Below are 26,544 nucleotides of genomic sequence, written 5' to 3'. Positions count from 1 at the left end.
GACAATCTATTGAATTACGTAGTTCTTTATATTTTTCAAAGTCTGAAGGTGCTACGGAACCATGTTCGATTTCATTGTGTGCAAGTGCAAAAACACAACCCATAGATTACTTGGTCATTTAGACTTCGGTTGGATGTTTTCCTCGTAGTGGATTTGCAAAAAACATCTTACCAATGTTTAAAACCCGGAAATGAATCACTAATCGAGATTATACACATTTATTGACGGGAATGCCTATATTTAAGAAGATGGAGAAAAGTGAGGAATATATATAATAAAGAAGGAAAAGGTAGAGAAGAGAGGCAGATGGGAGCAATAAAGAAGATGGACAGTGTTACAGACTCACAGCCCTGAGGCCTGACCATTTCTTTCTCTTCTCCATATGTGTCCTTTATAACAAATAATATTAACCCTGATCACTCACTCAATCCGTTTATTTCCTTCATATTAACTAGTTTTAAATGTTAAACATGTTTGAACAAAAAAAATGTTAAACATGTAGAAGAAAATGCAAGATAAAGTGATCAATGACGACAAATTTATAAAAAATAAGTTAGATAATAAAATATGGATGATATGAATAAAGTCAAACTTTGATTATGTGCAAACTTTTTTTTTCACATCCATTTCTCACTTCTTTTTTTCCATCCTCTTTTGTTTCCTCTCTTTTTATTATCAGCTGCGGCGGTAAACTTATTTTAATACGTGTACTGTTTACTACAAATGGTAAATTTTAGTGGATTTTAAAAGACTAATGGTCCAATTGTACTATACTGCCTATTTTTACTCTTACTTAACTGATACATTAGTTTTTTAAATAACGAATGGAAAATGGTCTGAATCCGAAGATGTCTTGCGTATTAACATTTTGTGGTGGCCTTATTCTTACAGACCCACGGTTTATACTAGTTGTAAATGGTTGCCATGGAATTGTAAAATTTGAGTATAGATGGTAAAAACTATTAAAATATGTTTGAAATGGACAAAATTTTGTACACTTTGGAGATGTGTAGATGGATTTGTTAGTCATGAGCAGTTGATTCATCTAGAGTTAAAAAAAAAAAAAAAAAAAAAGAGCAGTTGATTCATCTTTTTTTTTTTCTCTTTACTTTTTTTTTGTTACAGAGTAGTTGTTGTATCTAAATCTCTACTTTTGAAGTACACCAAACAATTAAATGAAAGATGGTAATAGTAATAGACTAATAGTCATCTGAGAGAGAAAACTATTCACACTTACTCAATTAGTAGGGGTAGGTATATGTTGAGAGCAAAGAGAAAAAAGTGGAATTATGAGGGCAGATGCTGAAGAAGGAAAGTTAAATATGATTCAGAGCTTCTTCTGCACGCACTTTCTCAAATTCAAACACCAAAACCATACCATCTCGTTTCTTGAAACATTACACATCAGATGAGATGATTCATAGTTTTTTCTGTACTAGCCTTCTCAAATTCCAAACACTAAAACCATACCTTCTCATTTCTTAGAAAATTACACACCAAATGAGATGATTTAGGGCGTCTTCTGCACTAGCCTTCACAAATTTCAATCACTAAACCCAAATAAGACATTAAAGAGTTCAACATTAAAACCACATACCATCTCACATTTTCTTGAAACATTAATTAAACACCATATAAGACATCATAATTTTCTGTGACATGAAACACAACAACATTGTAACCGTTGCAACACTTAACAACATCACAATTTTATCTTTAGATAGTTTACTCTCCTTTAGTTGTTAGGCAAAAGTGGCGTATATTCTTTAAATTCTTAATACTAACATTAAAAGAGTTCAATATAGTCGAACCAAATCTACCCTAAATACCTAAAATATAATCGTTTCTATGCTCCATAAAGACAAAAACAAAAGGATTCCAACTTTCAAAATCTATGACAAACTCGATTTTACACTAGAGTACCTTCGGATCGCGATTGGCGTTCCACGTTTGCGTCTTGCGTTTTGCTTGTAGCCCTTGTAGGTTGGTGAAGGGGGTAAGTGATAATAATAGCAACACGTAAAAGTTAGTTGTGGAGAGGATTGGGACCCGTGTGAACTACTCTCTTGTCGTCTCCATAAATATCATCTCTGCTCAATGGCCCACGAAACGGTGCCGTACTGTATCTCAGAGCCTTTCTCGGCGGAGGCGGCGGCGGCGACGCGACGAGGTGAAGACGAGAATAACCAACAGAAGCCGATGACGACAAAACTATCTGAAAACTGACATAGAAGACGAAGAAGAATAAGAAGAAACACATGGTCATATTCACGTCCCATCTTCTCTTCTTTCCTTGTCCCTGTCTTCGTACCAACACGTGAGTCATCTCACAAAACCTTGTTCCGGAGGAGTAACCAAAAACAGACGAACATGAAGACAAAGTCACAAAGAGACAGTGAAAGTCAAAGGAAGAAAAAAACAAGAGAGAAGGAGGAGAAAGAAGAAGAAGAAGAAGTGGTTTTTTGGAATGCAAGTTTGTTTGTTGTCTTGTGGGTAAAAATAAGATTTATTGACTCGTAAAAAGTTTCTGATGGGTCTTCGGATCCTTCTAAGATCTGGCACTATTCTTTCCTCTAAAAGGCAAAAGCTTTTACAAGAATTCTCTTTTTCTCTCTCTTTCTCTCTTTGTCTCGGAAGTCGTAAGCAAAAAAAGAGTGTGTGTGGTCTGTAGAAGAAAGTACGGCAGGAGGTATTAATAACGGCTGTCACCTCTTTGAGTTTATTCGAGGGAAGAGTCTTCGAAAGCACTCTCTTCTCTTTACCATTCTATCTCACTTTTTGTTTACTAATTACGAATTTGGACGTACTAATAATTGTAATTAGGGTTTTTCTTGGTAATGACGATGAGTTGTTTATGTTTGATGGTGAAACACATTGGCCAATGTTCTTTTGAGGCATTGACTTTGTAGGTTTAGACAGCTCACTGTGCTTAAAATAAAATAAATGTTAGCACCCTACTTTTCTTTTTTTGTCAATTATTACGGTCAAAGTAGATGAGATTGGGACGTTATAGCCAATTTTTTTATTTTTATTTTTGTGAATACCATTTAATCCCCCGGTTATATTAGTATATTACTGTTACACTTACTGTATTCAGTTTCAAAATGATACAACAGGTGATGTCTTGACTCTTTGACCAAAAAAAAAAAAAAGTGCTGCTATCTGATTCCAGGACTTTTATATAAACTGATAACATCATATGATTTTTAGCGTAGCAGAAATTATTTGTGAATGACAAACTCAGATTCTAACATCACGGTCGATCTTAACGATATCTTGTTTCATTCAACCATGATTAATAGCTTATGAAACAATACTTCAAATATCACAAAAGGAAACCAATATTAGTTATCAATTTTTGTTTTTGGAAAAGTAAGCAATGGTCTCTACAGCTCTAAAAACAGTTATTGTGTATGTTTTCAACAGAATTGTTCATCAAATCTTGAAGAGTTTTATAACTATAAAGTCTATAATCTACTCTCATTCCCACGAGGCCCACTACAATCGTGCCTTGATTCCTCCTCTACCACTTTCGGTGGGCTTTAATCTATTGGGCTAAAACTATCATCTTGGATTCAATTATATTTTTCTTGTGGGGTTTAATACTAGAGTGTACTAATTGTAAAAACATTGGTAACTCTTGCTCATTTACATCAGAAAACCTCTTATTCTCACGAAATTTTCAACACACGACAAAGAAATTTTGATAAGCTGAGGAGATATTTGGTAACGCCTCACGCAAATGAACCCATGTGAATAAATATGATCGATCAATAATATCATATCATCAAGATAAGACGCAGATAATTGTAAACATGATTTATTATGAATTTATGATAAGGTCCCGAAACTATTCATGATATTATTTTAACGATCAAAAATGGTTCTATCATTTAATACTTTCTCACTCATTCTTCTACAAATAGAGGCTAAATAACTCAAAAAGAAAACACACTCATCTCCTAAATTCCTTACATAATATTTTCTTAAGATAAGCAAAAAAATCATGGCAGAAGCGTCTAGTTTGGTGGGGAAACTTGAGACAGAAGTGGAGATCAAAGCTTCGGCCAAAAAGTTCCATCACATGTTTACCGAGAGACCACACCATGTCTCCAAAGCAACTCCAGATAAAATTCATGGATGTGAGCTGCACGAAGGCGACTGGGGCAAAGTCGGCTCTATCGTCATCTGGAAATACGTTCATGGCAAGTACATCCTATATATATTTTCCTTTGCATAACTAGTGGATTCATGTTGATTCGTAAATTTAAACCTAGGGAAGTAAAATGTTGAACAAATGGTGCAGATGGAAAGTTAACAGTGGGGAAGAATAAGATCGAGGCGGTGGATCCGGAGAAGAACCTGATCACGTTCAAGGTTTTAGAAGGTGATCTGATGAATGAGTACAAGAGCTTCGCATTTACACTCCAAGTGACCCCTAAGCAAGGGGAGTCAGGGAGTATTGCGCACTGGCACCTGGAGTATGAGAAAATTAGCGAGGAGGTAGCTCATCCCGAAACCCTTCTCCAATTCTGTGTCGAGATCTCCAAAGAGATCGACGAACATCTCTTGGCCGAGGAATAGAAAAATACTCCTCGTCTGTGTGTGGGTCTTTGAAACTTAAGCAAGTCTTTGAAACTGCAATAAATAATGAACGGGTCCGTCTTTATGTAAGAGAAAAGAGATATATATATATGTGTTGGTGTGTGTAATGCGTGTATGCCTACTACTACGGTTGAGTTATGTTGGAATAGTAAAAGCATATAATCTATTTTGGTTCAAGTGTTTGACTCGTAGTGAACTTGAGAAAAACTCTTTGTTCAAAGGCTATACAAACTATAAAAACTAGCGATCCAAAGTTTTATTTTTCTATTTTTGGTTCAAATACTATTTTGTGCTGACATTTTTCCGACAACCATATCTCGATCTTATATTGTATTTTCATCTATTACCGCTTTTTATTATTATTAATTTGTGTTATTTTGAAGAGAAACTTGATAGTGAAAGAAACAACATGAATTGTGTGATCGATCAATAATATCCATATAGTTTGGCAGGTTAAACGTCAAATAAAGTATTGGGTAGGTGAATTATAATAACGGGACCGTGATGACATGGTGCTACTAATTAAAGCTAATCATGATCCTTACCAAAAAAAAAAAATAAAGCTAATCATGATATGATTTTAAGAAACAAAAAATCGATATATTCTTTAACACCTTTTTTTTGGGTAAAATTATTCTTCAATACTTTCTCACTCATTCCTCTTCAAATTGAGGCTAAAGAACTCAAGAAGAGAAACACTCTCCTCCCCTTAAATCCTTTACTTATATTTTCTTGAGATAAAGCAAAAATCATGGCCGAAGCGTCTTAGTTTAGTGGGGAAGCTTGAGACAGAAGTTGAGATCAAAGCTTCGGCTGGAAAGTTCCATCACATGTTCGTCGAGAGACCACACCATGTATCAAAAGCAACTTCAGGCAAAATTCAGGGATGTGATCTACACGAAGGCGACTAGGGCAAACTCGGCTCTATTGTCATCTGGAACTACATTATTGGCAAGTAAACCTTATATTAACTAAGAAACGCTACATAAATTTCATAGTAGCTAAAGAAATGTGTGAAACAGAAATGGATCTCGGATATGTACATATCTCCATATTTATTTTTGAAATAATACTGCTGTTGATTCGTTAACCCAAATCTAGGGTAGTAATATGTACCATCTGTTTGATGTTTTGAAGCGTGTAGTAAAAATATAGCCTATAATGATAAATTTCATAGTACCATCTTGTATATTCTCATTTCTTATCCAAATAGAATGGGCCAGCAGGATGACATTTCCAAATTTTCTCTCCGTTCTATTTTCTTTATTTTAAATAACCAAGATATTTTGAGTCTGAAGTCTGAACCCACAATCTCTTTGGGTCAGAAAACAAAACATTATTTGAACTGGATATTATTCAACCTAACTATACATCATACTATAGTTTATTTTATCAATTAAAATTATGGAATAACGTGTATTACAGTATTACTTTACAAAATATGTGATCTCCTAGGGTTGACAAAAAAGGATATGATATTTTACATATTATATAAAAATATAAAATACCCAATAATACATGTATTGTAGGAGTTTTATATTCCACAAAGTAAGAACTTTTCAAGAAGATTATCAACAAAAAACAACTATTATCGGACAGAACAAAATGCCTCGTGTAATTGAATATTTAAATCTCATAATTTGTTTAATATGGATTCAATGATCATTCAAATCCAAGCTAATACCAATCAAAGGTTTCTTCTTTAAACTACTCTTCTAAACTCCGTATCATTTAAAAAATAAATAATTGTGTAAACGAGAACTCCGTATCTATCCAGAAATAGTGAAGGAATACATACTCTTTATGAACTCATTGGTTCTGGTTTTGAAACCTAACACATAATTTGATACTACTAATTATCTTACTGCTTTCCCACTAATGCTACTCCCTCAAAATCTTTTGTTTGACACGAGCTACGAACTATATTGTATATAGCCTTCGTTTAGACATTGAACAATTCATCAGTTATCTATAGGTGGATAAACGGGACCATACTCCACATAGGAGAAAGAACAAATCAAACTATTATTAATAATGGTAAAAAAAAAATATTCAGTACTATTCTCGGTTTACACATTCCTCTATTTAAAGGAGGCAAACGAGCTCAGAAGGAAAGCCATTTACTCTCAAAAACTCAAACACTTAGAGACAATACAAATCATCGGTAAAAAGAATGGCGGAAGAGGCATCTAGTTTGGTTGGGATCGTTGAGACAACTGTAGAGCTAAAATCTTCGGTGGAGAAGTTCCATGACCTGCTTGTCGGGAGACCACACCATATGTCCAATGCAACTCCATCCAACATTCAGAGCGCTGAGCTTCAAGAAGGCGAGATGGGCCAAGTTGGCGCCGTCATCCTCTGGAATTACGTTCATGGCAAGTCAACTTTATATTTCTTTCTTTATATAAATATTTATCAAGATTCATCGGCTTCCAAGATGCATATAATGTTTTAATATAGATTACCTTAGATCCTCTCTTATTTTGGAAACCTATAAAATATATGTGAAATGATAATTTTGGTGCAGATGGGGAGGCAAAGTCGGCGAAACAAAGGATCGAGTCATTGGATCCGGAGAAAAATCGGATCACGTACAGGGTGGTAGAGGGTGATTTATTGAAAGAGTACACGAGTTTCGTGACGACCTTCCAAGTGACACCTAAGGAAGGAGAACCTGGAAGTGTTGCACATTGGCACTTTGAGTATGAGAAAATTAACGAGGAGGTGGCTCACCCTGAAACTCTCCTCCAGTTGGCAACCGAAGTCTCTAAAGATATGGATGAACATCTCTTATCCGAGGAATAGAGGAAGATTCAATATGTATCTATTCTATATATGTGTGTGTGTGTGACGTCTTAAGCACGTCTGCTTAACTAAGTTTTTGAAACTGCAATAAACACTGAGCCGCACGTGCCCGAGCTCGTGTAAGAGATATCTGTTGGTGTGTGTCATACGTACGTGTATTCATACGTCTACGTTTGAAGTAATTAATTTGAACTTAATTTGAAGCGAGGATTATTTTTTTCTCACCAAGAATTTTGTTTCAAAAAAGGTTTGGTTTTACCACTAAAATTTAGAAAAATCAATTAAATTGATTATTATAAACACAGTTATTAAAATCACCATTCAATTTTGTTCAACTTTCATTTCTCAACAAAATCGAAAAAGTTAAAAAAAAAAACATTTCTCATGCTTTGGGCTGCAGGCGAATTAAATAATAACACGTGGAGCGTCTGATAATATTCCACGTGGCATTATCTTACTGGTAAATAATATCTTTTGATCCGCCATGTCGATCTTCAAGTTCGTAGCGGTCACAAAACCTTTCTCTTCTCTCTCAACAACTCTTTTTCCTCGTCTCGAATCGCAAATTACGAGGAAAAGCGTGTTGCTTTAAGCCCTTGTTCGATCTTTTCGAACGACATTGCCCCTCAGAAGAAGGAACTATTAGGGACAATGTCCCACATCGGATGTTGAGTAGGATCTTAAGTGATATATATAAGATATGGGCCTCTCCACCTATAGCCAATTGGTTTTAGGTTGGAAGCCCACACTCTAATAGGAACTTACCCTAAATTTTAAATCTTTATCACGGTAAACGAGCTCTGTGGCGGAATATCTTGTTTGATTCTACGAAACTGAGGAGCATACTTCTTCTCCAATGACATTACAATCGTTTATGGTAAGTTCTACTACGTTTTTGGTAGTTTTTGTGTGTTCGTAGATGTGTGGAATCGCTAAAAATAGTTTTAAAGTTTCAATCTTTGATCTCTGTTCTGTATTTGCGCTTAATCACATGGGAATAAATTTAGTCTCGAATTTGGGTTTTATCGAAGTTATAGTAAGGAACTTGGGTTTGCGATTGTTCACTCCTTAAGCTCTAGATTTTGGCATTTTGCTTAGTAACTGTTCCTTGCATGTGGAAGTTTATAAACTCTCTCCTCTAATCTATCTTTCTAGTTTTTCAATTTAACCAATTGTGGATCAGTGGATGCATAGCTCAGATGTGACAAATACATAAATGCACTTTTGCAGTTATTGGTATGTTGTACACATCGGTTAGAATGCTAAAAGACACGTCTAAAGTGTTCCCCTGAAGCTTGGAATGTGAATTAAGTGAAGTTCTGTCACAGTTGTGAAAGCCTGTTTTTGTGTTCAGATTCTTGGTGAATCAATTCCCCAAATGAGTCTTGTATGTGAAGAGAACAAAGAAACTATTCATATAAGCCTACGTTAATGCTAGGCATGGTACATATTCTTCCTCCAAAAGACTTCACTTATATAAGCAGAGTTACACTGAGACTAAAGGATCAACAACAGAGATGTGATGGCTCAGATGGCGAAATCCATGATAGAAGTGGAGATCAATGTATCAGCTGATATGATTTTCGGAAAATCATTTTCCAAGCTATCAAGTCTACTTCACGTAGCGTACCAAAACTATCTCCAGAGAAAATACTTAGCGTGGAGGAGCATATTGGTGATGGCTGTAAAGGCACCAAGAACTGGACTTTGTCTGTTGGTAAAAACATAACTTCTTGTGTCTCAACTTACTATAAGCTACTCTATGTATCAATTTAACTTCATGGGTTTGTGTTACAGATGGAAAAGTAGAGAAAATGAAGGAGAGAGTTGAAATAGACGAGGCAAACAAATCAATGACTGTGTTTGTGTTCGAAGGAGATGTGATGGAGAATTATAGTAGTTTCACATGCAATCTTCAGATCATACCAAAGCTTCATGGTAGAAGTATAGCAAGATGGAGCTGGGAATACGAGAAGCTTAATGCAGATTCTCCAGCTCCGAACAAATACATGGATTTTGCAGTCTATCTCACTAAAGACATTGAATCTAATCTTCTCAAAACATAGATAATTTAAGATTTTAGATGTGTTTTATATATTGTTCTGTTTATATAACAACGGTTTTATTTGCTTCTCTCTAAGCCATGTGTGTAATTGTTATATGTACCAAAGTTATGTGAATAAAAAAACTCTGAGGGTATAAATATGATATTGAATTATTGATAAATGTGGCTAGTGTTAGATGGACGGACAAACATAACATATGGTGCAAAATAAGCGGAACAAAGTTTGAATGAAAAAATAATTAGTCTTGAGCAAATAACGATAATTAAAATATGATTACCAAACAAGAAATATACAATATTATGTCATTGATACAATAGTTATCTAGCTTATATTTCATTTTATATGTTTTTTTTTTGGAACTTATATAGATCAAATTATCTAGTATTTATCATAAACTATATTATAAATTTCTAATTTTTTTTTTGTAGTTACCTCATTGTTTAAATTTTAAAACAGTTTTATGTATCTAAAAATGTTAATATTTTCAATAAAACATAGCCACACATAGTATGTAGATCATATATCTAGTAATTCTATTATTATAATTTGATTTGGAGTCGTTAGTTCTCGCTGATAAACTATAAGATTATTCATCAAATTGATTGATTTGATTGTCATGGGTTTTTGGGTAATAATATAAAACCAACTTCCACCCAACTAGGCAATTACACTTAACAATTGATAATAGTACATTAATCTCAAGTTATCAATAATCCGATAGTGACGACTACCAAATACCTTTTCAAATTGTCGGGATGTCACCTGGCAGATATATTTATGATTGAGAAAATTGATGGTTTTTATTTTTTATTCAAAGGCAAAAACTGTGGCCTGTGAGGTAGTGTAGGACTGTAAGTTATCTCCATCCACATCCATTTCCAATTTTTTATTTTCTTTTTTTTCCATGAATATTATTGAAAACATTTGTTTTCCAAAAGTGTAATGACTTTTTTCCAAGTGTTGTTCAGATTGATTTGTAAGATTTCCAAAAACAAAATATTTTAAAAAAAAATTGTGAAAGTTTTGAAAATAGTTTTTTCTTGTTTTTTTTTTGTGGACAAAAAACTCTTTTTTTTAATCCATGCACCAGAGTCAAACTTTGGGGCCATACAATTGGTTTATGCTCTTGTTCTCAAATTTTTGTTTATAATTAAAAAACCTATCTAGTGACGCTATCAAATAATGTTTGGGTATAGAACGAGCCAAAAAACTCAATCAAAAGGTTTCATAATAGATAACTATTAATTTAGATATGAAATGTTAAATAACAAATAATCATAAAACCTCACACTTAATATATAAGAAAATCATATTTACATAATGTTCTTGTTTTTATTAACAATTCAGAACATATATACATACATAAAATTAATTTTAAAAATAAAAATTTCTATTGTCCCTTTTGTACCGTCCCAATTCTTATCCGGAATTGCACAAAGAAACAGACCATTTTTGCAAGAGACACGGCCAGATAAAACGATCTTTTTCAAATTGTGGTGTGGCAAGTCCTCAACGGGAGAAAACAAAAACAGATAAACATATGTTTATTATATCATTTAAAATTATGAAATAACGTGTATTCCATTTACAAAAGATATGATCTCATAGAGTTGACAAAAAAGCTATACGATCTTTTTGGATGATTTAGAAATATAAAATACTGAATAGTACATGAATCAGTTGGCTTATGAAATACTGATACTCCTTCAAAATCTTTTGTATGACACGAGCTACGGACTATAATTTATATGGCTATATATAGCCTTAGTTTTGACATTTCTTTAAAAAATATCAAACAATTAATTCTGCTTTATCATCAGTTAGCGGCAGATGGTTAATGTGATCACATAGGAGAATGACTTGATCAAAATATTATTATCAATTAGCCATAAAATAAAATTCAGTCTTGTTCTCGCTCTATTCATTCCTCTCTTAAAAGGAGCTAAAGAAATCAGAAGGAACCAATTTACTATTTACTCTCAGAACGCAAAACCCTACGAGACACAGAACTTAGTGGGAGATCAAGAATGGCGGAGGAAGTATCTACTTTGGTTGGGATCCTTGAGACAACCGTAGACCTAAAATCTTCGACAGAAAAGTTTCATGACATGTTTGTTGGGAGGCCACACAATATCTCCGATGTATCTCCATCCAACTTTCAAGGCTGTGAGCTGCATGAAGGCGAAATGGGACAAGTTGGTGCTATCCTCTTTTGGAATTACGTTCATGGCAAGTCAAATTCATTTTTCTCTATTTATATAAATTTTTATAAGATTCATCGATTTTCAAATCAAAATAAATAGGAAACGGGTGGATTAACTCATATGTTTTATATATTACTTTAGATCCTCTCATCTTATTTCAATGTGTGATTTCTAATACTCTCATACCTATAAATATACATCAACGTTATATTGATCAGATGGGGAGGCAAAAGTAGTGAAATAGAGGATTGAGTCAATAGATCCGGAGAACAATCGGGCCACATATAGGGTGTTAGAGGGTGACCTAATGAAAGAGTACAAGAGCTTCTTGATCACCTTCCAGGTGACCCCTAAGGAAGGAGAACCTGGAAGTGTTGCACATTGGCACTTTGAGTATGAGAAAATCAACGAGGAGGTGGCTCACCCTGAAACTCTCCTCCAGTTTGCAATCAAAGTTTCCAAAGAGATCGATGAACATCTCTTTTCAGAGGAATAGAGGAAGAGTCCTCATGTATCTATACATGTGTGTGTGTGTGTGTGTGTGTGCTCTTTATAGTTCAGTCTTTGAAAGTGCAATAAATAAAGACTAAAGAGCCTTGAATTGATGAAGAAAGATTATGAGTGTGTCATGAGTGTTTGTTTACTATCGTGAAAGTTGTTAGTTTTGAAAAGTGACGAAATAACTCAAAATTTATGCTAAGATTTATGGACGTTCAATCCAAAATCATCAATTGACAATGAATGAATCAATATTCCAAAATCAAAGAGAACTTACATATGTATTAGAAAACATGTGTTTTTACTTTTTAACAAGACAATATATATAGGCCTTGTCTTTCAGCCGCAAATATTTAAGAACCCAATTTTTATCTCATTGTATAGAGATTAATTTTATTTTACATCTTTAAATTGACAAGATCTAATTCATAACTAATTCTTACTATATGGAATAACGGGAGTTAGTGGAGTCGAACTCCAGTAAAAAAGACAGAGTCAAATGGACTATACCGTATTTCATGTATGTTAGTTATTAATAACACTAAAAAGCAGGTGAGATATGATTTGATAAATAAGCATCGTCTTCAATTTCTGCCTTCATATATTTAAGAACCATTTCGTATCATATTGTATTGAGAGATTCAATGAAGCATTTATACCAAGATAAGAAAAAGATATGTAACTTGTACGATTTAGCTCGCTTGGCCTCCAAAAAGGAAGAAAAGTCAGCACAAATTATGGCTCAAATAAAGATTTTGTCAACTAAATAATGCGAATAAAAGATTCTCTCAAGATTATTAATCATCATTGTATTAACCAAAGGGCCAAGGCCATGTGATTATTATACTGTAATAATCAAAGTAGAAGACTATAGGCATAATGATGAAAATCAAAGTGTTAAGTGATAAATCAGGTTTTGAGTTGTTTTTGACGACAGGTTTAGTTGTTTTAACTATTCATTTTTATTTCTAATATTTTTAGATACTATTGCATGTTTTAATATTTTCATATCAATATATATATATATATATATATATATATAGATATATCATATTTGATGAAAAAAGAAAAAAAAAGATATATCATATTTAGCGTGAAACACTATATATTCTTTACTGTCATTTTATCTTTTTCTTATTTCAATCGTTTTGTAACGTTGCATTTAAGGTTGAAATGGTAACATTAGGTGATAAAAAAGAGGAAATGGTAACAATAATTATATGTTTAAGTACAATAGAAATGTATGTCAGCAACAACCTACTACCACTTAACAAAATCATATATACAAGCAGAGACTTAGAAACAGGGAAAACGAAAGTTACAACGTACGTCGTGTATCATAATTCAAATAATTAAAAGATTAGATAATTTTATGAACAATTCAAATAATTCTACGGCTGAGTCATAATGATGGGATCGGAATCACATGAAACACAACTAATCATAAAATTAGTTTAATGAATAAAATTCTTAATGTCTTCAACAGTTGCTCAACCATTCCACTACAAATAGAGGCTAAAGAACTAAGTAGAGTATTCACTCCTCTCTCAAAACCCTAACTGTTTCCAAGATAATGGCAAAAACTGAAGCTCCTAGTTTGGTGGGGAAGCTAGAGACAGAAGTGGAGATCAAAGCTTCGGCTGGACAGTTTCATCACATGTTTGCCGGGAAGCCACACCATGTCTCCAAAGCAAGTCCAGGCAACATTCAGAGCTGTGATCTGCACGAAGGCGACTGGGGCACTGTCGGCTCTATCGTCTTCTGGAATTACGTTCACGGTAAGTCAACCTTATACATATTTTTTTTCTTTTTTGCCTCAAATGAAAGTTTTTTTTTTATATCTTATAATATATTTTTGAACTTATTTTCAAATTAAACTCAAAGTCAGACTTACAAATTATAAAATAATTGGTGCAGATGGGGAGGCAAAGGTGGCGAAGGAGAGAATCGAGGCGGTGGAGCCGGAGAAGAACTTGATCACGTTTAGGGTTATAGAAGGTGATCTGATGAAAGAGTACAAGAGCTTTTTGATCACGATCCAGGTGACCCCTAAGCATGGAGGGCCTGGAAGTATTGTGCATTGGCACCTTGAGTATGAGAAAATCAGCGACGAGGTAGCTCATCCCGAAACTCTCCTCCAATTCTGTGTTGAGGTCTCCCAAGAGATCGACGAACATCTCTTATCCGAGGAAGAAGAGGTGAAGACAACAGAGACACTTGAGACAGAGGTGGAGATCAAAGCTTCCGCTGAGAAGTTCCATCACATGTTCGCCGGGAAACCACACCATGTCTCTAAAGCAACTCCAGGAAACATTCAGAGCTGTGATCTGCACGAAGGTGACTGGGGCACAGTCGGCTCTATCGTCTTCTGGAACTACGTTCATGGCAAGTCAATATTTTATTACACATTTTTCATGTATATATATATATATAACTAACCAGTTTATTTTTAAAAAAGAAAATCAAACAAATGTTTATTTTGAAGTGACTAGATCATATGTGTCTAAGAAAATAATCTCAAAATTTCCATTCGTAGACCACTCTAGTCACGATATATATGTCAAGTCTCAAAGTTAACCTATAAAGATGAAATGTTAAATAATTGGTACAGATGGGGAGGCAAAGGTGGCAAAGGAGAGGATTGAGGCGGTGGATCCAGAGAAAAACTTGATCACGTTCAGGGTTATAGAAGGTGATCTGATGAAAGAGTACAAGAGCTTCGTAATCACAATCCAAGTGACTCCTAAGCATGGAGGTTCAGGGAGTGTGGTGCATTGGCACTTCGAGTATGAGAAAATAAACGAGGAGGTGGCTCATCCTGAGACTCTCCTCCAGTTTGCCGTCGAAGTCTCCAAAGAAATCGACGAACATCTCTTGGCCGAGGAATAGAGGAGAATATTCCTCGTGTGACTATCTATTATCCTGTCCGTACATGTATGTGTGATTGAAGCATGCCGATTTTTATCACTCTTTGAATGTGGAAAAATAAAGAGTTGTGTTGGATATATGAGAGTCATGTTGTATGTTTTTAAAGTGCTATACTCTAAATTTGTATACGTATAATGTGTTTTGTTTGTTTAATAAAGTGTAAAATGTTTTTTTAATAAAATCTTAAGCCTCGTCTTTTCTTTTTTTTTGGCTAAAAAGTTTTCGTATTCAAATTGAAAAAGAAAGAAGAGATACATAAGCCCTTTTAAAGGCCCAGTTTAGAATCAATACATTGCAAAAATTTGTTACAAGATCGTTAATCTAACCAACGTTGGAATATGAGTTACATCCAAACTAGAGCAGAAATTGGTTTGGGCTGTACAAACCTTTAATTATCTTCATCAAGAGGTTTCTTCATTTTTTTTTAATAATTAAGTTGTTTAACCTTATATGATTTAATTGCTACATTTATAGATACAGTTGCATGTTACAAAATATTTATATACCATTTTTCAGTTTTTTTTACGGATTTTATACACATATAATGGAAAAGAAAAAGAGAAATACCCTAAAATAGCATCAAAACAAGTTTTGTGGACAATTTATACACACACTTTACACATTGCCAATAATAACATTAATTGTTGATACAATGATGAATCTAGTTCATAAATTGTTTTAAGACATATTATTTAGGAAGCTTTTCAACAATTAAGTAAGACAACCCTAAATATTTTCAACAATTAAGTAAGAATTTCCTAAGGATATTTTAATCTTTTAACACTAAATTTGTGCTATTTTGGAACATTCCAAAATGTGTGTTATTTGTGAAACAAAACTTATTTTTGTGCTATTTGTGAAAATTGCCAAAAAAGAAATCCATATATTGATTCTAATCATATTTATCCATTAACTTTTTTTGGTTGAAGCATGTTTATCCAATAACATAGTTAATGACTGTTATATTTGTTTTGCATAGAACTGTACGTGCCTTCATGAACGAACGACATGAACCGCGTAACATGCATGTTTTCTTAAAGATCAACAACACTACATGCCAATAACAAATATGTCAAAACGAGAATTTGCAGAAGGAACGTACAACCTAAACCGCGTTATACTGAATGATCTCTAGATCATTTATATGATCAAAACCTAATTCAACCGTTATCCATTACAAAAATTCAGTAGGTGAGACAAAAAGATAGAGTCATGATATCAGAAGGGATACAAAATTGCAATTAATAATGATTTGTTTTCTTCTTCAGCCGTTACCTCCCTCAATCCTCTACAAAAAGAGGCTAAAGAACTCAAAAGGGACTCATTTTCTCTCAAAATCCTTTTAATTTTCAAGTTAAACAAAGAGAAGAAAAAAATGGCGACTAAAATGGCCGGGGCAGCAATGAATTTAGCAAAGAGAGAGTCGTCAAGTTTGTGTGGGAAGCTAGAGACAGATATTGAAATCAAAGCTTCAGCTGGGAAGTTCCATCACATGTTTGCTGGGAGACCACACCATGTCTCCAAAGCAACTCCAGGGAAAATTCAGGGTTGTGAGCTGCATGAAGGTGACTGGGGCAAAGTCGGCTCTATCGTCTTCTGGAATTATGTTCATGGCAAGTGCAAAGTTATATTAACTTTTATCGGAAAAAAAAGTTCTAATATCTACATAGAATATGTTCTTAAACTTAATATTTTTATCAATGAAAAAAGTGAGCAGAAATGCATACTTGATGTGAACTTCTGGCCAAGGGCACATCTCAGTGTCATAAATCCTTGGCTCCCCATTTCATTACAAAAAACATTTATTCGATTCTTACAATCAAATCCACAGATATGTAATGACAAAAGTATAGATTAATTAAATTTTATGTTTATAACATTTTTGTGAATTAATATTCATACCGATTTTTTAGTCAAACCCAAACAAATATATTTGGTGCAGATGGAGAGGCAAAGGTGGCAAAAGAAAGGATCGAGGCAGTGGAGCCGGAGAAAAACCTGATCACTTTTAGGGTGATAGAGGGAGACTTATTAAAAGAGTATAAAAGCTTTGTGATCACAATCCAAGTGACCCCTAAGAGAGGAGGACCTGGGAGTGTGGTGCACTGGCACGTCGAGTATGAGAAAATTGACGACAAAGTGGCCCACCCTGAGACCTTTCTTGATTTCTGTGTGGAAGTCTCCAAAGAGATCGATGAACATCTCCTGAACGAGGAATAGAGAGTACTCTTTAATTGAGTATCTATCATATGTGTATATGTATGTTATGAAGCACGCATGTTCTTGTGTATGATACAATAAACAAGGAGAGTTGCCCAATATATGTGAGTGATACATAAAAGCTTTGTACTCTAAATGTGAGTATGTCATGTTTGGTTTTAATAAAAGCTTGTGAGATATGTTTGTGGAAGGCTCGTCTCTCTGATATCATGAATGTTGAATGTTGGAATCATCCATTTCTGATATCATGAATGTTGGAATCATCCATTTCTTTGCTTCCTTGTTTGAGTCTTTTGTTGTATTAGCGAGTTCTGGGGGCTTCATGTAACAAATTCGAAAAACGCGTTATTCTCGTTAATAAAGCATACTAATATGGAAAACAAAGTTAGAATCAATATTTAATTAGCCAAATTAGACGTAAAAAGACCAAAAGAACGTAACTATTGATGCACACACATGTTTAGCGTATTCAGATATGAGTGTTTGTAGTTGTCACTGAAAATTGTATCGATCTTACCTATTTTCTCTCAAGATAAACGTGTGATAATGTGTTATTCAAGTTTTCAATCGAGAATCCATTGATTTTAAAGAGAAAGATTTTACAATTTTCAAAAGTTATACGAGTGTTGGGAAGAGTGTTGTCTACCGACATACTCATATCACACCATTTTCAACACCTAGTCTACCAAAAACAAAAGTGAGCATGAAGGCCAAAATGATCTAAAATGGCATTTTGTTACTCTCATTATTATTTTCCCAATTATTAGACTCTATCTATAAATAAATATTTTTCTATATCCGCAGAAATAATGGTATAAGAACGATCGATATAAGTAAGGAGGTATAGCTCCAGGGTAAATTCCAGTTGGACTATGGACGCGGTCACATGAAAGAAGAAAAAATGAGAGATTTTGTTATTAGTTCTTTTGTAATTAAAGTTGTGAATTGTAGACAACATTGATCTAATTCGATTGTTTATATAAGCGTAAAAAAAATATAACTATGCGTGCATAATGACGGTGTGCTTCAAAGAAAATAATATTTAACGAACAATGGTAATCATGTGTGTGCATCAATAGTTGACGTTTGTTTTACCTCCCTTTTCATAATTTTGTAACAACTCTATTATTTTCCCAATTGTTAGACAAATAGTTATTATGTCTTCACTTTTTTTTTCCACATTGGAAAATCGCGATCCCCAACATTCGTTTGTAAAGATCTTTGGGACCGAAACAATCTGGTCTCTCTCATCATGCATGTCTTGTAGATTTCATTGACAACTACAAACACTCATATCTGGTTAATTAGGGATGTAACAATCAACTGCATGAGCATTTACATTGAGGTTCCAGTTCCACGGACTAACAAAATTCAATTCTTACCAAATGTTTGGTCTCTCGAAACGAGCTTAAAAGTTTTATTTGTCCTACGAGTTCCTCTCTGTAATATTTTCTAGGCAATTAATATTTTAAAATTAAAAAACACCACTAGCAATAATAAATCCATCTGAGCATATAAACGTTAACAGAGAAAGGAGTGACGTGAAAGGACGCAAATAATTCAGTATTATTATTTTGGTTAACAAAAACAAAATCTTAATGAAGATTTTTTGCTAAATCTTATTTTTTGCTAAGAAATACGCATTTAAATGAAGATAAGATTTTAGGTGGAAATCTTAATGAATCTTTATGGGTCATTTCTCTATTTATAGGGCTATCGAAGCCCCAAGAAAACTCACTCTCTATACCTCCTCAAGAAAATCAAAGCAGCAGTTATGGCCGACGTAGCAACAAAGCACCCCATGGAAGATGAGGTGAAGAAGACGGAGGCGTCTAGTTTGGTGGGGAAGCTAGAGACAGACGTGGAGATCAAGGCTTCGGCTGATAAGTTTCACCACATGTTCGCTGGGAAACCACACCATGTCTCCAAAGCAAGTCCAGGCAACATTCAGGGATGTGATCTGCACGAAGGCGACTGGGGCACAGTCGGCTCTATCGTCTTCTGGAATTACGTACATGGCAAGTCAATGTTATATTCATCTTTTTCATATAGATATAACCAGGAGATCATTTCAAACCTAGTTAAAACCTATAAATATGATATGTTATTGGTACAGATGGGGAGGCAAAGGTGGCGAAGGAGAGGATCGAGGCGGTGGAGCCAGATAAGAACTTGATCACGTTTAGGGTTATAGAAGGTGATCTGATGAAAGAGTACAAGAGCTTCTTGCTCACCATCCAGGTGACCCCTAAGCCTGGAGGCCCTGGAAGTATTGTGCACTGGCACCTTGAGTATGAGAAAATTAGCGAGGAGGTAGCTCACCCGGAAACTCTCCTCCAGTTCTGTGTCGAGGTCTCCAAAGAGATCGACGAACATCTCTTGGCCGAGGAAGAGGAGGTGAAGACACCAGAGACGCCTAGTTTGGTGGGAAAGCTAGAGACAGACGTGGAGATCAAAGCTTCCGCTGAGAAGTTCCATCACATGTTCGCCGGGAAACCACACCATGTCTCTAAAGCATCTCCAGGAAACATTCAAGGTTGTGATCTTCACGAAGGCGACTGGGGTCAAGTCGGCTCTATCGTCTTCTGGAACTACGTTCATGGCAAGTCAATGTTATATACATCTTGTTCATGTATAACCATGTCTCAAAGTTAAACATATAATATCAATTGTTAAATAATTGGTGCAGATAGAGAGGCAAAGGTGGCTAAGGAGAGGATTGAGGCAGTGGAGCCGAATAAGAACTTGATCACGTTTAGGGTTATCGACGGTGATCTGATGAAAGAGTACAAGAGCTTCTTGCTCACGATCCAGGTGACCCCGAAGCTTGGAGGCCCTGGAAGTATTGTGCACTGGCACCTTGAGTATGAGAAAATAAGCGAGGAGGTAGCTCATCCGGAAACTCTCCTCCAATTCTGTGTCGAGGTCTCGAAAGAGATCGACGAACATCTTTTGGCCGAGGAATAGAGGAGTACTACTACTCTTCGTGTTTGAATTTAAATGCAATAAATAAGGACTAAGAGCCATGTCTTTGTGAGATATATGAATGTGAGTGTGCATCATGAATGTATGTATACTAAGATCGTTTTACGTTGGCTACTGTAACTTTGAGAAGCAATGTGTAGTAGCTGTGATGAAGCTAGTATAAATATATAATAAGTATGTTATATATGTTTGCTAATAATAAATGTTTGGACTAGCGAAGCCCTATGTTTATGCTTTCATGATTTACTAAAGATCAGAAAAACATACTGAGCGACGAAATCCACCCGACACATTATTTGAATATTGGAACATGTTATGCAGAGGGAGCATTCAATATTCAACTTAGTGATGTGAGGGGATCTGTCATCCCAATTACTTACCTTGACATTATTATGGTCCCGCAGATATATTCAATCATATCTACGGATTACTTTACGTTCATTTTGATCAGATAAGGAAATGGTTTCGTTTGGTTAATAATGTACACGATTTTTTTCTTTCTTTCTTAATACTGTAAAATTCATTGTTTTAGGCTTTTAGAAAACTATGTAACAAAAACAAAAGGTGTAAGTGTTTAGAGTGAGAATTTTAGACTATGTTTGGTAATAGGGATAATAAATCGAATTAACTAGATAGTTATTTTTTTCTGTCAAACACCAACTATTTAGATAGTTTTACCTTTAAATGTAATGAATGTTTTTGTTTATTCCTTTTGTCAATGTTATATTTAATAAATTTGATGTTAGTTTCTGAAATGTTCTTTCCGATTTATTAGTTGTAGGGTTTGCCAAATCAATCCTTAACTTTATTCCCAAAGACAAAAAATTATGTGCAAATGTTTTCTACATAATTAAGCTTTAAATACGTAGACAGAAAATTGGGTGAGCAACTGAGCATTTAAGATAGAGCATAATGGAAGGCCAATTTTTAATAAAATATTGGATATTTTGCTCTAAAAAATTCGTTGAAGTGCGAAATCAGTCTTATTAGAGGAGTACGTTCCTGGCATTCCATTGGAACTATGAATCAGACGGTCTGATTCAGACCTGAATGGTTAGAAGGCTGTAAAGTTTTTTCGAAAGTGTTTTTTCTTTTTCAATTATTGCTTTTAGTTATTTTAAAATCTGTGACAGTTACATTATGGTCAGTGGTCACTTGGAAAAATACATTATACATGATGGAGACAAGAAAAGAATGCATAAATTTGGTTTCTATGAAGAAGATTGTGTTTTGGATACCACACGAGTCTAGTTTTACTGGAATATATTCATTATGATTTTTGGGCCGTTCTCCATCTATACATAATAGTTTAGTAGGTATGATTACTCGAGAGAAAGTTTGGATTTATTTCTTAAAGAACAAAAGTATAAAAATGACTAATAATGGATTTGAATATAGCAACAACCTCTTTGATGACATGAAGTTAGAATTTAGACATTATTTATTTACATACGTACATTCATCAACAAAATAGGTTATTCGGGAGAACAAATTGAACTATCATAAACAAAATTAGGTGTCTAATGTCTGAAAACAAAGTTTCAATATAAAAAATGGTAGAGAGTGTGTGTGGTTCATTGCAGTTTACTTTGTAAATATTTTGATAGGACCTTGAGTTGAAATTTAAGAAATATAGACCTATCGACCTTAATGTCAATTAGTTTTTTTGAGTTGAAAACTCATGAAAACATAATATAGAACACAAACACACATTGTTTCAAGTAACAAATTAGTTCGACCTATCTAAGCAAAGGTTAATGCTTTGATGAGATATTGATATGTTGTCAAGATGAATGGTTAGAACATGCATCATCTCGAGAAGAATATCTCACATTGGCAATGTGATTGATCGTTAGCAATAGTAAACATGAGTCTTTCTATTCATTTTCAATTGATTTTGAGTTAGAAACTTGTGATTTTCAACAATTTCACCAAAACATTTATTTCTAGAAAAGAGTTTTCTGACCGGGCCGACAATCGCTTAAATATCTCATGATTCCCAATGATTTAACTACATAATTCATAGTCATAAGCGAGACTTAAAACGAGAAAGACTGAAACCTGGTAAAAAATATAGTTTATTTACATATACAATGCATAAGAATTCATGTTGTGGTTTAATTACAAATTTCACATTTAATTAAGAACCTTCAAGATTGACCTCCGATGTAATTGTCGAAGTCACTTATATCCAGGAATCTAGCCACCCCACTAGCTTCAAGAAACCTGATCAACGACACACATAAATTCAAAGTTATCATCAAATGTTTTACTCATAACCATATCTTTCACACTGAGAAGTAGATCGATCATATATATGAAATTTACTGGTCTCTGAAGATTCTTGTCATGGAGAGACATCCACCAGGAAGCATTGATTGCATATTAAGTGCGATGTTAGGGTTATGAATACTCTGCCTCATATGCACCCAACCATACTCTTCCCCACTCTCTTCATCACTCACTCTTGCCCTGAATTATTGACTATTAATTCGCATTGGAGCATGTACTATCATATAATATAAAGTATTTGTGAGCACATTAATTTACCTGTACATGTGAGCATCAATAGCAGATGGATGATCATTTGAGTCCACCAAGCAACCTTCAGTAACCCAACAATCCCCACACGTGCCTAATTCCCACCCTTTCAGTTTTCCTTCCTAGTAACCATTTTTATTTGTTCCACAATTATAATTACCAAGTCTAAAGCTACAGCCATAACCAATCAATATATTGATTATAACTATTTATACCTCAATGTATTGCCTGAAAGTCTCAATGGCTTCAATGCCTTTTGCTTTGGCATCTCTTGGCTCTGATAAAATATTCAACCGAAGCTCAACCGCTTCTAACGGCTCCTCAAGATCTTCGATCAAACTACCGATACCTTCATTTGATCCCGCGAGTCTCATTCTCACCATTTCAATTATGATCTTCACCACCATGTATGCACCTACAATTTTTCCCAAGTATTAAAAAAAAATGAAACAAAAATAAGAATTAAGAAGAGTAGTAATGAACTAACCATCATCCAAGAAGTGATTCTCCTTAACCGCACCATGTCCTGAAGTTTCCATCATGAGATGAGTCTCGATGCCGTCTTTGTTCAGCTCTACTCCCTTGTCAATCACGTTTCTATACCCTACTCTATACAAACAATGCCTCCCTCCTCGCTCCGTTATAAACCTAGTTAGCCCCATACTCGTTCTTGCGTCAGTCACTACTGTACTTCCTATACTTAAAAACATTATCTTAAAGTCACATAAGTTAATCAATCATAAATATGGATTAACAAACGCTGATCATTAATGTAACCCACCTGGATGTTCTTTAAGCACTATAGCTGACATAAGCGCAATAAGCTTATCTCCGTTGATAGGATTTCCTTTGTTATCCACCACTCCACTCCTGTCAACATCCGTATCAAACACAACCCCGAGATCTGCTGAGTTCTCAAGAACCGCGGCTCGGGTGTGTTGCATTGCGATTTTGTTTTCCGGATTAGGAATGTGATTAGGGAACATCCCGTCAGGGTTTAGATAGAGCGAACCGAATGTATCGGCTCCTAACTTGTCTAGAACGTCCCACGTAAAGAAGCCTCCTGACCCATTACCCGCATTCACAACTATCTAACATACACCAACCAAAAAAACGTCACAAGTTGTCACATAAAATTTCAAGAGCGAGAGAGAGAGACCACAAAGCTAGACTCTTACCTGAAATCCTTTGAGAGGAGTGTCATAGTGTTCAGGGTGATTGATTCTCTCTTTAATGATTTCTCTAAGGTGCTTAGAGTAAGCGCTCATAAAATCAACTTGCTGCGGTCGCGTTCTGATCAATGTAGAGACTTTAGTCTGCCTAGTAGCGTACTTTCGCGCAGCTAAATCGCATATCTTCTCCACTTCAGGAGACGTTAATCCTCCTCTCTTGGTAAAGAACTTGAGTCCGTTTCTTGTATACGGTAAATGAGAAGCTGTCATCTTCAAAACCACAACGACTAAACATGTTAGGAATCACACAAGACACAGAGCTTTTAAGTTGAAAAGTATGTTACCATAATTGAAGCGTCGTATTCGAATGGAGAGAGTAACGTGCTCATGAAGCAAGCTGGCGTTGTAGCTAAACCCATGTCAAAAGCTAAACAGCCTGCACGAGCTAAGCCGGCAAACACTGCCGTGCTTAGCTTCCCACCGGAAACACGTGGATCCCGTCCGAGAGAAATCTTAATGACGCCGTTTCCGTTACTCTCCGTTGCTGCAACCCATTCTCCAAAGCTCTCTGCGATTGCTTCAACAGCTGCAGGCGTTAGGTCAACTGTTCGACCTTTCTCTCCTTCCAATGCGACTCCTCTCACGTCAGAACCGTTTTGTAACCGTCGAATCTGGTCCATGTCTTCGTCAAGACTGTTGGTTACTTCATCGAACTTAGTAACATTTGAAGATCTTATCCTAAGGGGTTTAACGGAAGGAGAAGCCGGTGCGAATGTTAAAAAACTCCGGCTGACTATTCCCGGTAAGGAAGAAAACAGAGCTGTTTTGGAGATTACAGTTTTAGAAGCCATTAAAGATGATGTTGAAGTCGACGCCATAGCTTTTGAAGTAAATTAGAAACAGAGTTCAAGTTTCAGACTTGAAAGCAGAGATCCAAAGAAAGAAAACAAATATAATTCCAAGCTTAGATATTTGCAATCTTGTATGTATCCGCGATTTTTCCCTTGGAAGTGTTTTTCAAATTTGGGATTTGGAGATGGATAAGATTCGTTACTAGATGTAACCATAACCTTACGTTTGAATATCTCTGCATTTTCACATGTTTAACCACAAAAATTTTCAAAAAAAAAATATCTGCAAGCAAACTTCCAAGCTTATTAGATCGTTTTTGTTTTTTTCTTCTCCACGTTTTTTTTTCATCTGCAAACAAACAACAGAATAAAAAAACTCGCGGGAAACCAAAACGATTTAGGTTAGGTGCTAAAACCAAATATTTCAATTACAAAACAGAGTAGTACTCTGTTCTACTTATTGTGACTTTTGTCTAAAAACCCAAAACGAACTGAGTTTTTTTTTTATTACACACAGAAAGAGATATGTTCAAAGCCCTCTAGAACCTGGAATATCAATCCATTCAAGCTGAATCTCGACCTCACCGCATTCGACATTCCTCAACAGAAGAATCATGTTCTGAACGATTTTGCCATTATTGGAGACGATACTGCTCGCTTCAGCCAAACAGTTTTCTCTGTTGGGCACAACTCTCTTGATCTCTGTTCCATCTGGAAGTTCTTGCAAACCCATTTTGTGAACCTCCAGAAATGGTTTAATATCTATCTTTGCATCTCCCATCTTGTCGTGCGATGTGAATGTATCTTTATCATACACTATCTGTAAAAAAACGCTACTAATTGTCAATTGTTTTTGAGTTGGAAATTCATGATTCCTATTAGAGCCAGTAATAAAAAAATAGACAGATAGAAGTACTCACCAGATTCACAGGTTCATCGGGATGTCTTAACGCAAGGGTTAATTCCTCGTTCCACTCAGGGTTGCAGTTATTTTCCACAACACGAGTCTTCAGCTTCTGGTGCATTTTAAAGAATTCTATTAGAGTGCATGCAAGATATGAACATCCTAATATCGAAAGACGATTTTCTCTATATCAAAAATCAAAATCATATACTAAACCTATCTATTGATTTCATTTCTCTGTTGTTTAAACTCTCTTATTTTTCCATACTTAATTGAAATTTATCATGCTTCTTGGAGGACAATATTTTGATAAAAAGAGATATATGTCTCAAAAACAGAAGAAATCCACAAAGACCAAATCAGATTAGAATCAAAGACAGAGATAGAGAGAGAAAAGACCTGTGATCCCATGGTTATGACAACAAAAGGGTCGCTGCTTAGAGTGTCTCGCTGAGCAAGATTGATCCCTCTCTTCACTCGGATTCTCAGAAGCCCTACAAGTTCCTCCATCTCACCTCTTCCTCTGTTTTCTCTGTTCTTTTCTTCTGAATTTGTGATCGATTTCTCTAGGCGGCTCTGACTCTTTTACCTTCTTTTTTTTTAATTCTAAACAATGACCGGCTCAAATTCAACGAGGACCACTTAAAAATTGGCTTATCAATGGACGATAGAGCGAATAAAGAAACAAAAAATAAAGACCATCTATATAATAGGTTTCGTTTTCCAGGTGTTTGTTTCTATATTATTCTCATCTACGCGTTACTC

General features: G+C 35.0%; 10 protein-coding genes and 1 pseudogene across 20 annotated transcripts; 8 read left to right on the top strand and 3 right to left on the bottom strand.

The window, feature by feature from the left end:
* Window positions 1–1,121: 1,121 nt before the first annotated feature.
* Window positions 1,122–2,941, bottom strand: CLE17 (CLAVATA3/ESR-RELATED 17). 2 transcript variants are annotated; one of them, NM_001084339.2, is made up of 2 exons: window positions 1,924–2,941; window positions 1,122–1,550 (listed from the first exon to the last, which is right to left on the bottom strand). In NM_001084339.2, the coding sequence occupies exon 1, from the start codon at window positions 2,324–2,326 to the stop codon at window positions 2,027–2,029; it is 300 nt and encodes a 99-aa protein (NP_001077808.1). In that variant the 5' UTR covers window positions 2,327–2,941; the 3' UTR covers window positions 1,122–1,550; window positions 1,924–2,026. The 2 variants fall into 2 exon arrangements, with proteins under 2 accessions (NP_001077808.1, NP_565004.1); NM_105757.3 differs by having other exon boundaries at window positions 1,122–2,941.
* A 902-nt stretch (window positions 2,942–3,843) lies between these two features.
* MLP43 (MLP-like protein 43) lies at window positions 3,844–4,975 on the top strand. Its single transcript, NM_105756.4, has 2 exons — window positions 3,844–4,205; window positions 4,307–4,975. The coding sequence occupies exons 1-2, from the start codon at window positions 4,007–4,009 to the stop codon at window positions 4,582–4,584; spliced, it is 477 nt and encodes a 158-aa protein (NP_177245.1). The 5' UTR covers window positions 3,844–4,006; the 3' UTR covers window positions 4,585–4,975.
* A 297-nt stretch (window positions 4,976–5,272) lies between these two features.
* Window positions 5,273–5,828, top strand: AT1G70885 (annotated as a pseudogene). The gene has a single exon.
* Window positions 5,829–6,517: 689 nt separating this feature from the next.
* Window positions 6,518–7,650, top strand: AT1G70880 (Polyketide cyclase/dehydrase and lipid transport superfamily protein). The gene is made up of 2 exons (NM_105755.3): window positions 6,518–6,980; window positions 7,133–7,650. The coding sequence occupies exons 1-2, from the start codon at window positions 6,779–6,781 to the stop codon at window positions 7,408–7,410; spliced, it is 480 nt and encodes a 159-aa protein (NP_177244.1). The 5' UTR covers window positions 6,518–6,778; the 3' UTR covers window positions 7,411–7,650.
* A 1,282-nt stretch (window positions 7,651–8,932) lies between these two features.
* Window positions 8,933–9,476, top strand: AT1G70870 (Polyketide cyclase/dehydrase and lipid transport superfamily protein; the record flags this gene model as incomplete). Its single annotated transcript, NM_105754.1, has 3 exons — window positions 8,933–9,031; window positions 9,076–9,127; window positions 9,208–9,476. The coding sequence occupies 3 exons, from the start codon at window positions 8,933–8,935 to the stop codon at window positions 9,474–9,476; spliced, it is 420 nt and encodes a 139-aa protein (NP_177243.1).
* A 1,808-nt stretch (window positions 9,477–11,284) lies between these two features.
* Window positions 11,285–12,426, top strand: AT1G70860 (Polyketide cyclase/dehydrase and lipid transport superfamily protein; the record flags this gene model as incomplete). 2 transcript variants are annotated; one of them, NM_001198439.2, is made up of 2 exons in its annotated part: window positions 11,285–11,705; window positions 11,899–12,426. In NM_001198439.2, the coding sequence occupies 2 exons, from the start codon at window positions 11,504–11,506 to the stop codon at window positions 11,922–11,924; spliced, it is 228 nt and encodes a 75-aa protein (NP_001185368.1). The 2 variants fall into 2 exon arrangements, with proteins under 2 accessions (NP_001185368.1, NP_001154466.1); NM_001160994.1 differs by having other exon boundaries at window positions 11,504–11,548; window positions 12,024–12,176.
* Window positions 12,427–13,594: 1,168 nt separating this feature from the next.
* On the top strand, window positions 13,595–15,630 carry MLP34 (MLP-like protein 34). Of its 3 annotated transcripts, NM_001036188.1 has the most exons (4): window positions 13,713–13,956; window positions 14,096–14,563; window positions 14,790–15,272; window positions 15,623–15,630. In NM_001036188.1, exons 1-3 carry the CDS (start codon window positions 13,752–13,754, stop codon window positions 15,065–15,067), a joined length of 951 nt encoding a protein of 316 aa, NP_001031265.1. In that variant the 5' UTR covers window positions 13,713–13,751; the 3' UTR covers window positions 15,068–15,272; window positions 15,623–15,630. The 3 variants fall into 3 exon arrangements, with proteins under 3 accessions (NP_565003.3, NP_850976.1, NP_001031265.1); NM_105753.4 differs by lacking the exon at window positions 15,623–15,630 and having other exon boundaries at window positions 13,595–13,956; window positions 14,096–14,567; window positions 14,790–15,313; NM_180645.3 differs by lacking the exon at window positions 15,623–15,630 and having other exon boundaries at window positions 13,667–13,956; window positions 14,790–15,324.
* A 796-nt stretch (window positions 15,631–16,426) lies between these two features.
* Window positions 16,427–17,514, top strand: MLP31 (MLP-like protein 31). Its single transcript, NM_105752.4, has 2 exons — window positions 16,427–16,719; window positions 17,049–17,514. Exons 1-2 carry the CDS (start codon window positions 16,482–16,484, stop codon window positions 17,324–17,326), a joined length of 516 nt encoding a protein of 171 aa, NP_177241.3. The 5' UTR covers window positions 16,427–16,481; the 3' UTR covers window positions 17,327–17,514.
* A 1,394-nt stretch (window positions 17,515–18,908) lies between these two features.
* Window positions 18,909–20,607, top strand: MLP28 (MLP-like protein 28). Of its 5 annotated transcripts, none has more exons than NM_001084337.2 (3): window positions 18,909–19,344; window positions 19,443–19,723; window positions 20,213–20,491. In NM_001084337.2, exons 1-3 carry the CDS (start codon window positions 19,101–19,103, stop codon window positions 20,291–20,293), a joined length of 606 nt encoding a protein of 201 aa, NP_001077806.1. In that variant the 5' UTR covers window positions 18,909–19,100; the 3' UTR covers window positions 20,294–20,491. The 5 variants fall into 5 exon arrangements, with proteins under 5 accessions (NP_001077806.1, NP_001077807.1, NP_849875.1 ...); NM_001084338.2 differs by having other exon boundaries at window positions 19,034–19,348; window positions 19,443–19,928; window positions 20,016–20,607; NM_179544.2 differs by having other exon boundaries at window positions 19,034–19,344; window positions 19,443–19,928; window positions 20,016–20,549.
* A 1,623-nt stretch (window positions 20,608–22,230) lies between these two features.
* Window positions 22,231–25,076, bottom strand: AT1G70820 (phosphoglucomutase, putative / glucose phosphomutase). 2 transcript variants are annotated; one of them, NM_105750.4, is made up of 8 exons: window positions 24,369–25,076; window positions 24,031–24,294; window positions 23,634–23,943; window positions 23,340–23,546; window positions 23,068–23,267; window positions 22,862–22,974; window positions 22,640–22,783; window positions 22,232–22,537 (listed from the first exon to the last, which is right to left on the bottom strand). In NM_105750.4, the coding sequence occupies exons 1-8, from the start codon at window positions 24,900–24,902 to the stop codon at window positions 22,462–22,464; spliced, it is 1,848 nt and encodes a 615-aa protein (NP_177239.1). In that variant the 5' UTR covers window positions 24,903–25,076; the 3' UTR covers window positions 22,232–22,461. The 2 variants fall into 2 exon arrangements, with proteins under 2 accessions (NP_001320476.1, NP_177239.1); NM_001334481.1 differs by having other exon boundaries at window positions 22,231–22,783; window positions 24,369–25,068.
* Window positions 25,077–25,135: 59 nt separating this feature from the next.
* On the bottom strand, window positions 25,136–26,530 carry AT1G70810 (Calcium-dependent lipid-binding (CaLB domain) family protein). The gene is made up of 3 exons (NM_105749.3): window positions 26,179–26,530; window positions 25,796–25,891; window positions 25,136–25,695 (listed from the first exon to the last, which is right to left on the bottom strand). The coding sequence occupies exons 1-3, from the start codon at window positions 26,287–26,289 to the stop codon at window positions 25,405–25,407; spliced, it is 498 nt and encodes a 165-aa protein (NP_565002.1). The 5' UTR covers window positions 26,290–26,530; the 3' UTR covers window positions 25,136–25,404.
* Between the last annotated feature and the right edge of the window lie 14 nt (window positions 26,531–26,544).

The sequence above is a fragment of the Arabidopsis thaliana genome (genome assembly GCF_000001735.4).
Source record: "Arabidopsis thaliana chromosome 1 sequence".
NCBI lineage: Eukaryota > Viridiplantae > Streptophyta > Magnoliopsida > Brassicales > Brassicaceae > Arabidopsis > Arabidopsis thaliana.
The sequence above is the reverse complement of the archived record's forward strand: the minus strand, read 5'-3'. Positions and strand labels throughout refer to the sequence as shown.

What these genes read in the sequence shown, in the direction of transcription:
- MLP28 (NM_179544.2), top strand. Translation starts at nt 19,101, where the DNA reads ATGGCCGACGTAGCAACAAAGCACCCCATGGAAGATGAGGTGAAGAAG. An exon ending in CTTCTGGAATTACGTACATG is followed by an intron (nt 19,345 to 19,442) that starts GCAAGTCAATGT and finishes TTATTGGTACAG; the next exon opens with ATGGGGAGGCAAAGGTGGCG. An exon ending in CTTCTGGAACTACGTTCATG is followed by an intron (nt 19,929 to 20,015) that starts GCAAGTCAATGT and finishes TAATTGGTGCAG; the next exon opens with ATAGAGAGGCAAAGGTGGCT.
- MLP31 (NM_105752.4), top strand. Translation starts at nt 16,482, where the DNA reads ATGGCGACTAAAATGGCCGGGGCAGCAATGAATTTAGCAAAGAGAGAG. An exon ending in CTTCTGGAATTATGTTCATG is followed by an intron (nt 16,720 to 17,048) that starts GCAAGTGCAAAG and finishes TATTTGGTGCAG; the next exon opens with ATGGAGAGGCAAAGGTGGCA.
- MLP34 (NM_001036188.1), top strand. Translation starts at nt 13,752, where the DNA reads ATGGCAAAAACTGAAGCTCCTAGTTTGGTGGGGAAGCTAGAGACAGAA. An exon ending in CTTCTGGAATTACGTTCACG is followed by an intron (nt 13,957 to 14,095) that starts GTAAGTCAACCT and finishes TAATTGGTGCAG; the next exon opens with ATGGGGAGGCAAAGGTGGCG. An exon ending in CTTCTGGAACTACGTTCATG is followed by an intron (nt 14,564 to 14,789) that starts GCAAGTCAATAT and finishes TAATTGGTACAG; the next exon opens with ATGGGGAGGCAAAGGTGGCA.
- AT1G70820 (NM_105750.4), bottom strand. Translation starts at nt 24,902, where the DNA reads ATGGCGTCGACTTCAACATCATCTTTAATGGCTTCTAAAACTGTAATC. An exon ending in AGTGCTTAAAGAACATCCAG is followed by an intron (nt 23,547 to 23,633) that starts GTGGGTTACATT and finishes TTTTAAGTATAG; the next exon opens with GAAGTACAGTAGTGACTGAC. An exon ending in ACAAGAATCTTCAGAGACCA is followed by an intron (nt 22,538 to 22,639) that starts GTAAATTTCATA and finishes GTCGTTGATCAG; the next exon opens with GTTTCTTGAAGCTAGTGGGG.
- MLP43 (NM_105756.4), top strand. Translation starts at nt 4,007, where the DNA reads ATGGCAGAAGCGTCTAGTTTGGTGGGGAAACTTGAGACAGAAGTGGAG. An exon ending in CATCTGGAAATACGTTCATG is followed by an intron (nt 4,206 to 4,306) that starts GCAAGTACATCC and finishes CAAATGGTGCAG; the next exon opens with ATGGAAAGTTAACAGTGGGG.
- CLE17 (NM_105757.3), bottom strand. Translation starts at nt 2,326, where the DNA reads ATGACTCACGTGTTGGTACGAAGACAGGGACAAGGAAAGAAGAGAAGA.
- AT1G70880 (NM_105755.3), top strand. Translation starts at nt 6,779, where the DNA reads ATGGCGGAAGAGGCATCTAGTTTGGTTGGGATCGTTGAGACAACTGTA. An exon ending in CCTCTGGAATTACGTTCATG is followed by an intron (nt 6,981 to 7,132) that starts GCAAGTCAACTT and finishes ATTTTGGTGCAG; the next exon opens with ATGGGGAGGCAAAGTCGGCG.
- AT1G70810 (NM_105749.3), bottom strand. Translation starts at nt 26,289, where the DNA reads ATGGAGGAACTTGTAGGGCTTCTGAGAATCCGAGTGAAGAGAGGGATC. An exon ending in TCATAACCATGGGATCACAG is followed by an intron (nt 25,892 to 26,178) that starts GTCTTTTCTCTC and finishes AAAATGCACCAG; the next exon opens with AAGCTGAAGACTCGTGTTGT. An exon ending in CCGATGAACCTGTGAATCTG is followed by an intron (nt 25,696 to 25,795) that starts GTGAGTACTTCT and finishes GTTTTTTTACAG; the next exon opens with ATAGTGTATGATAAAGATAC.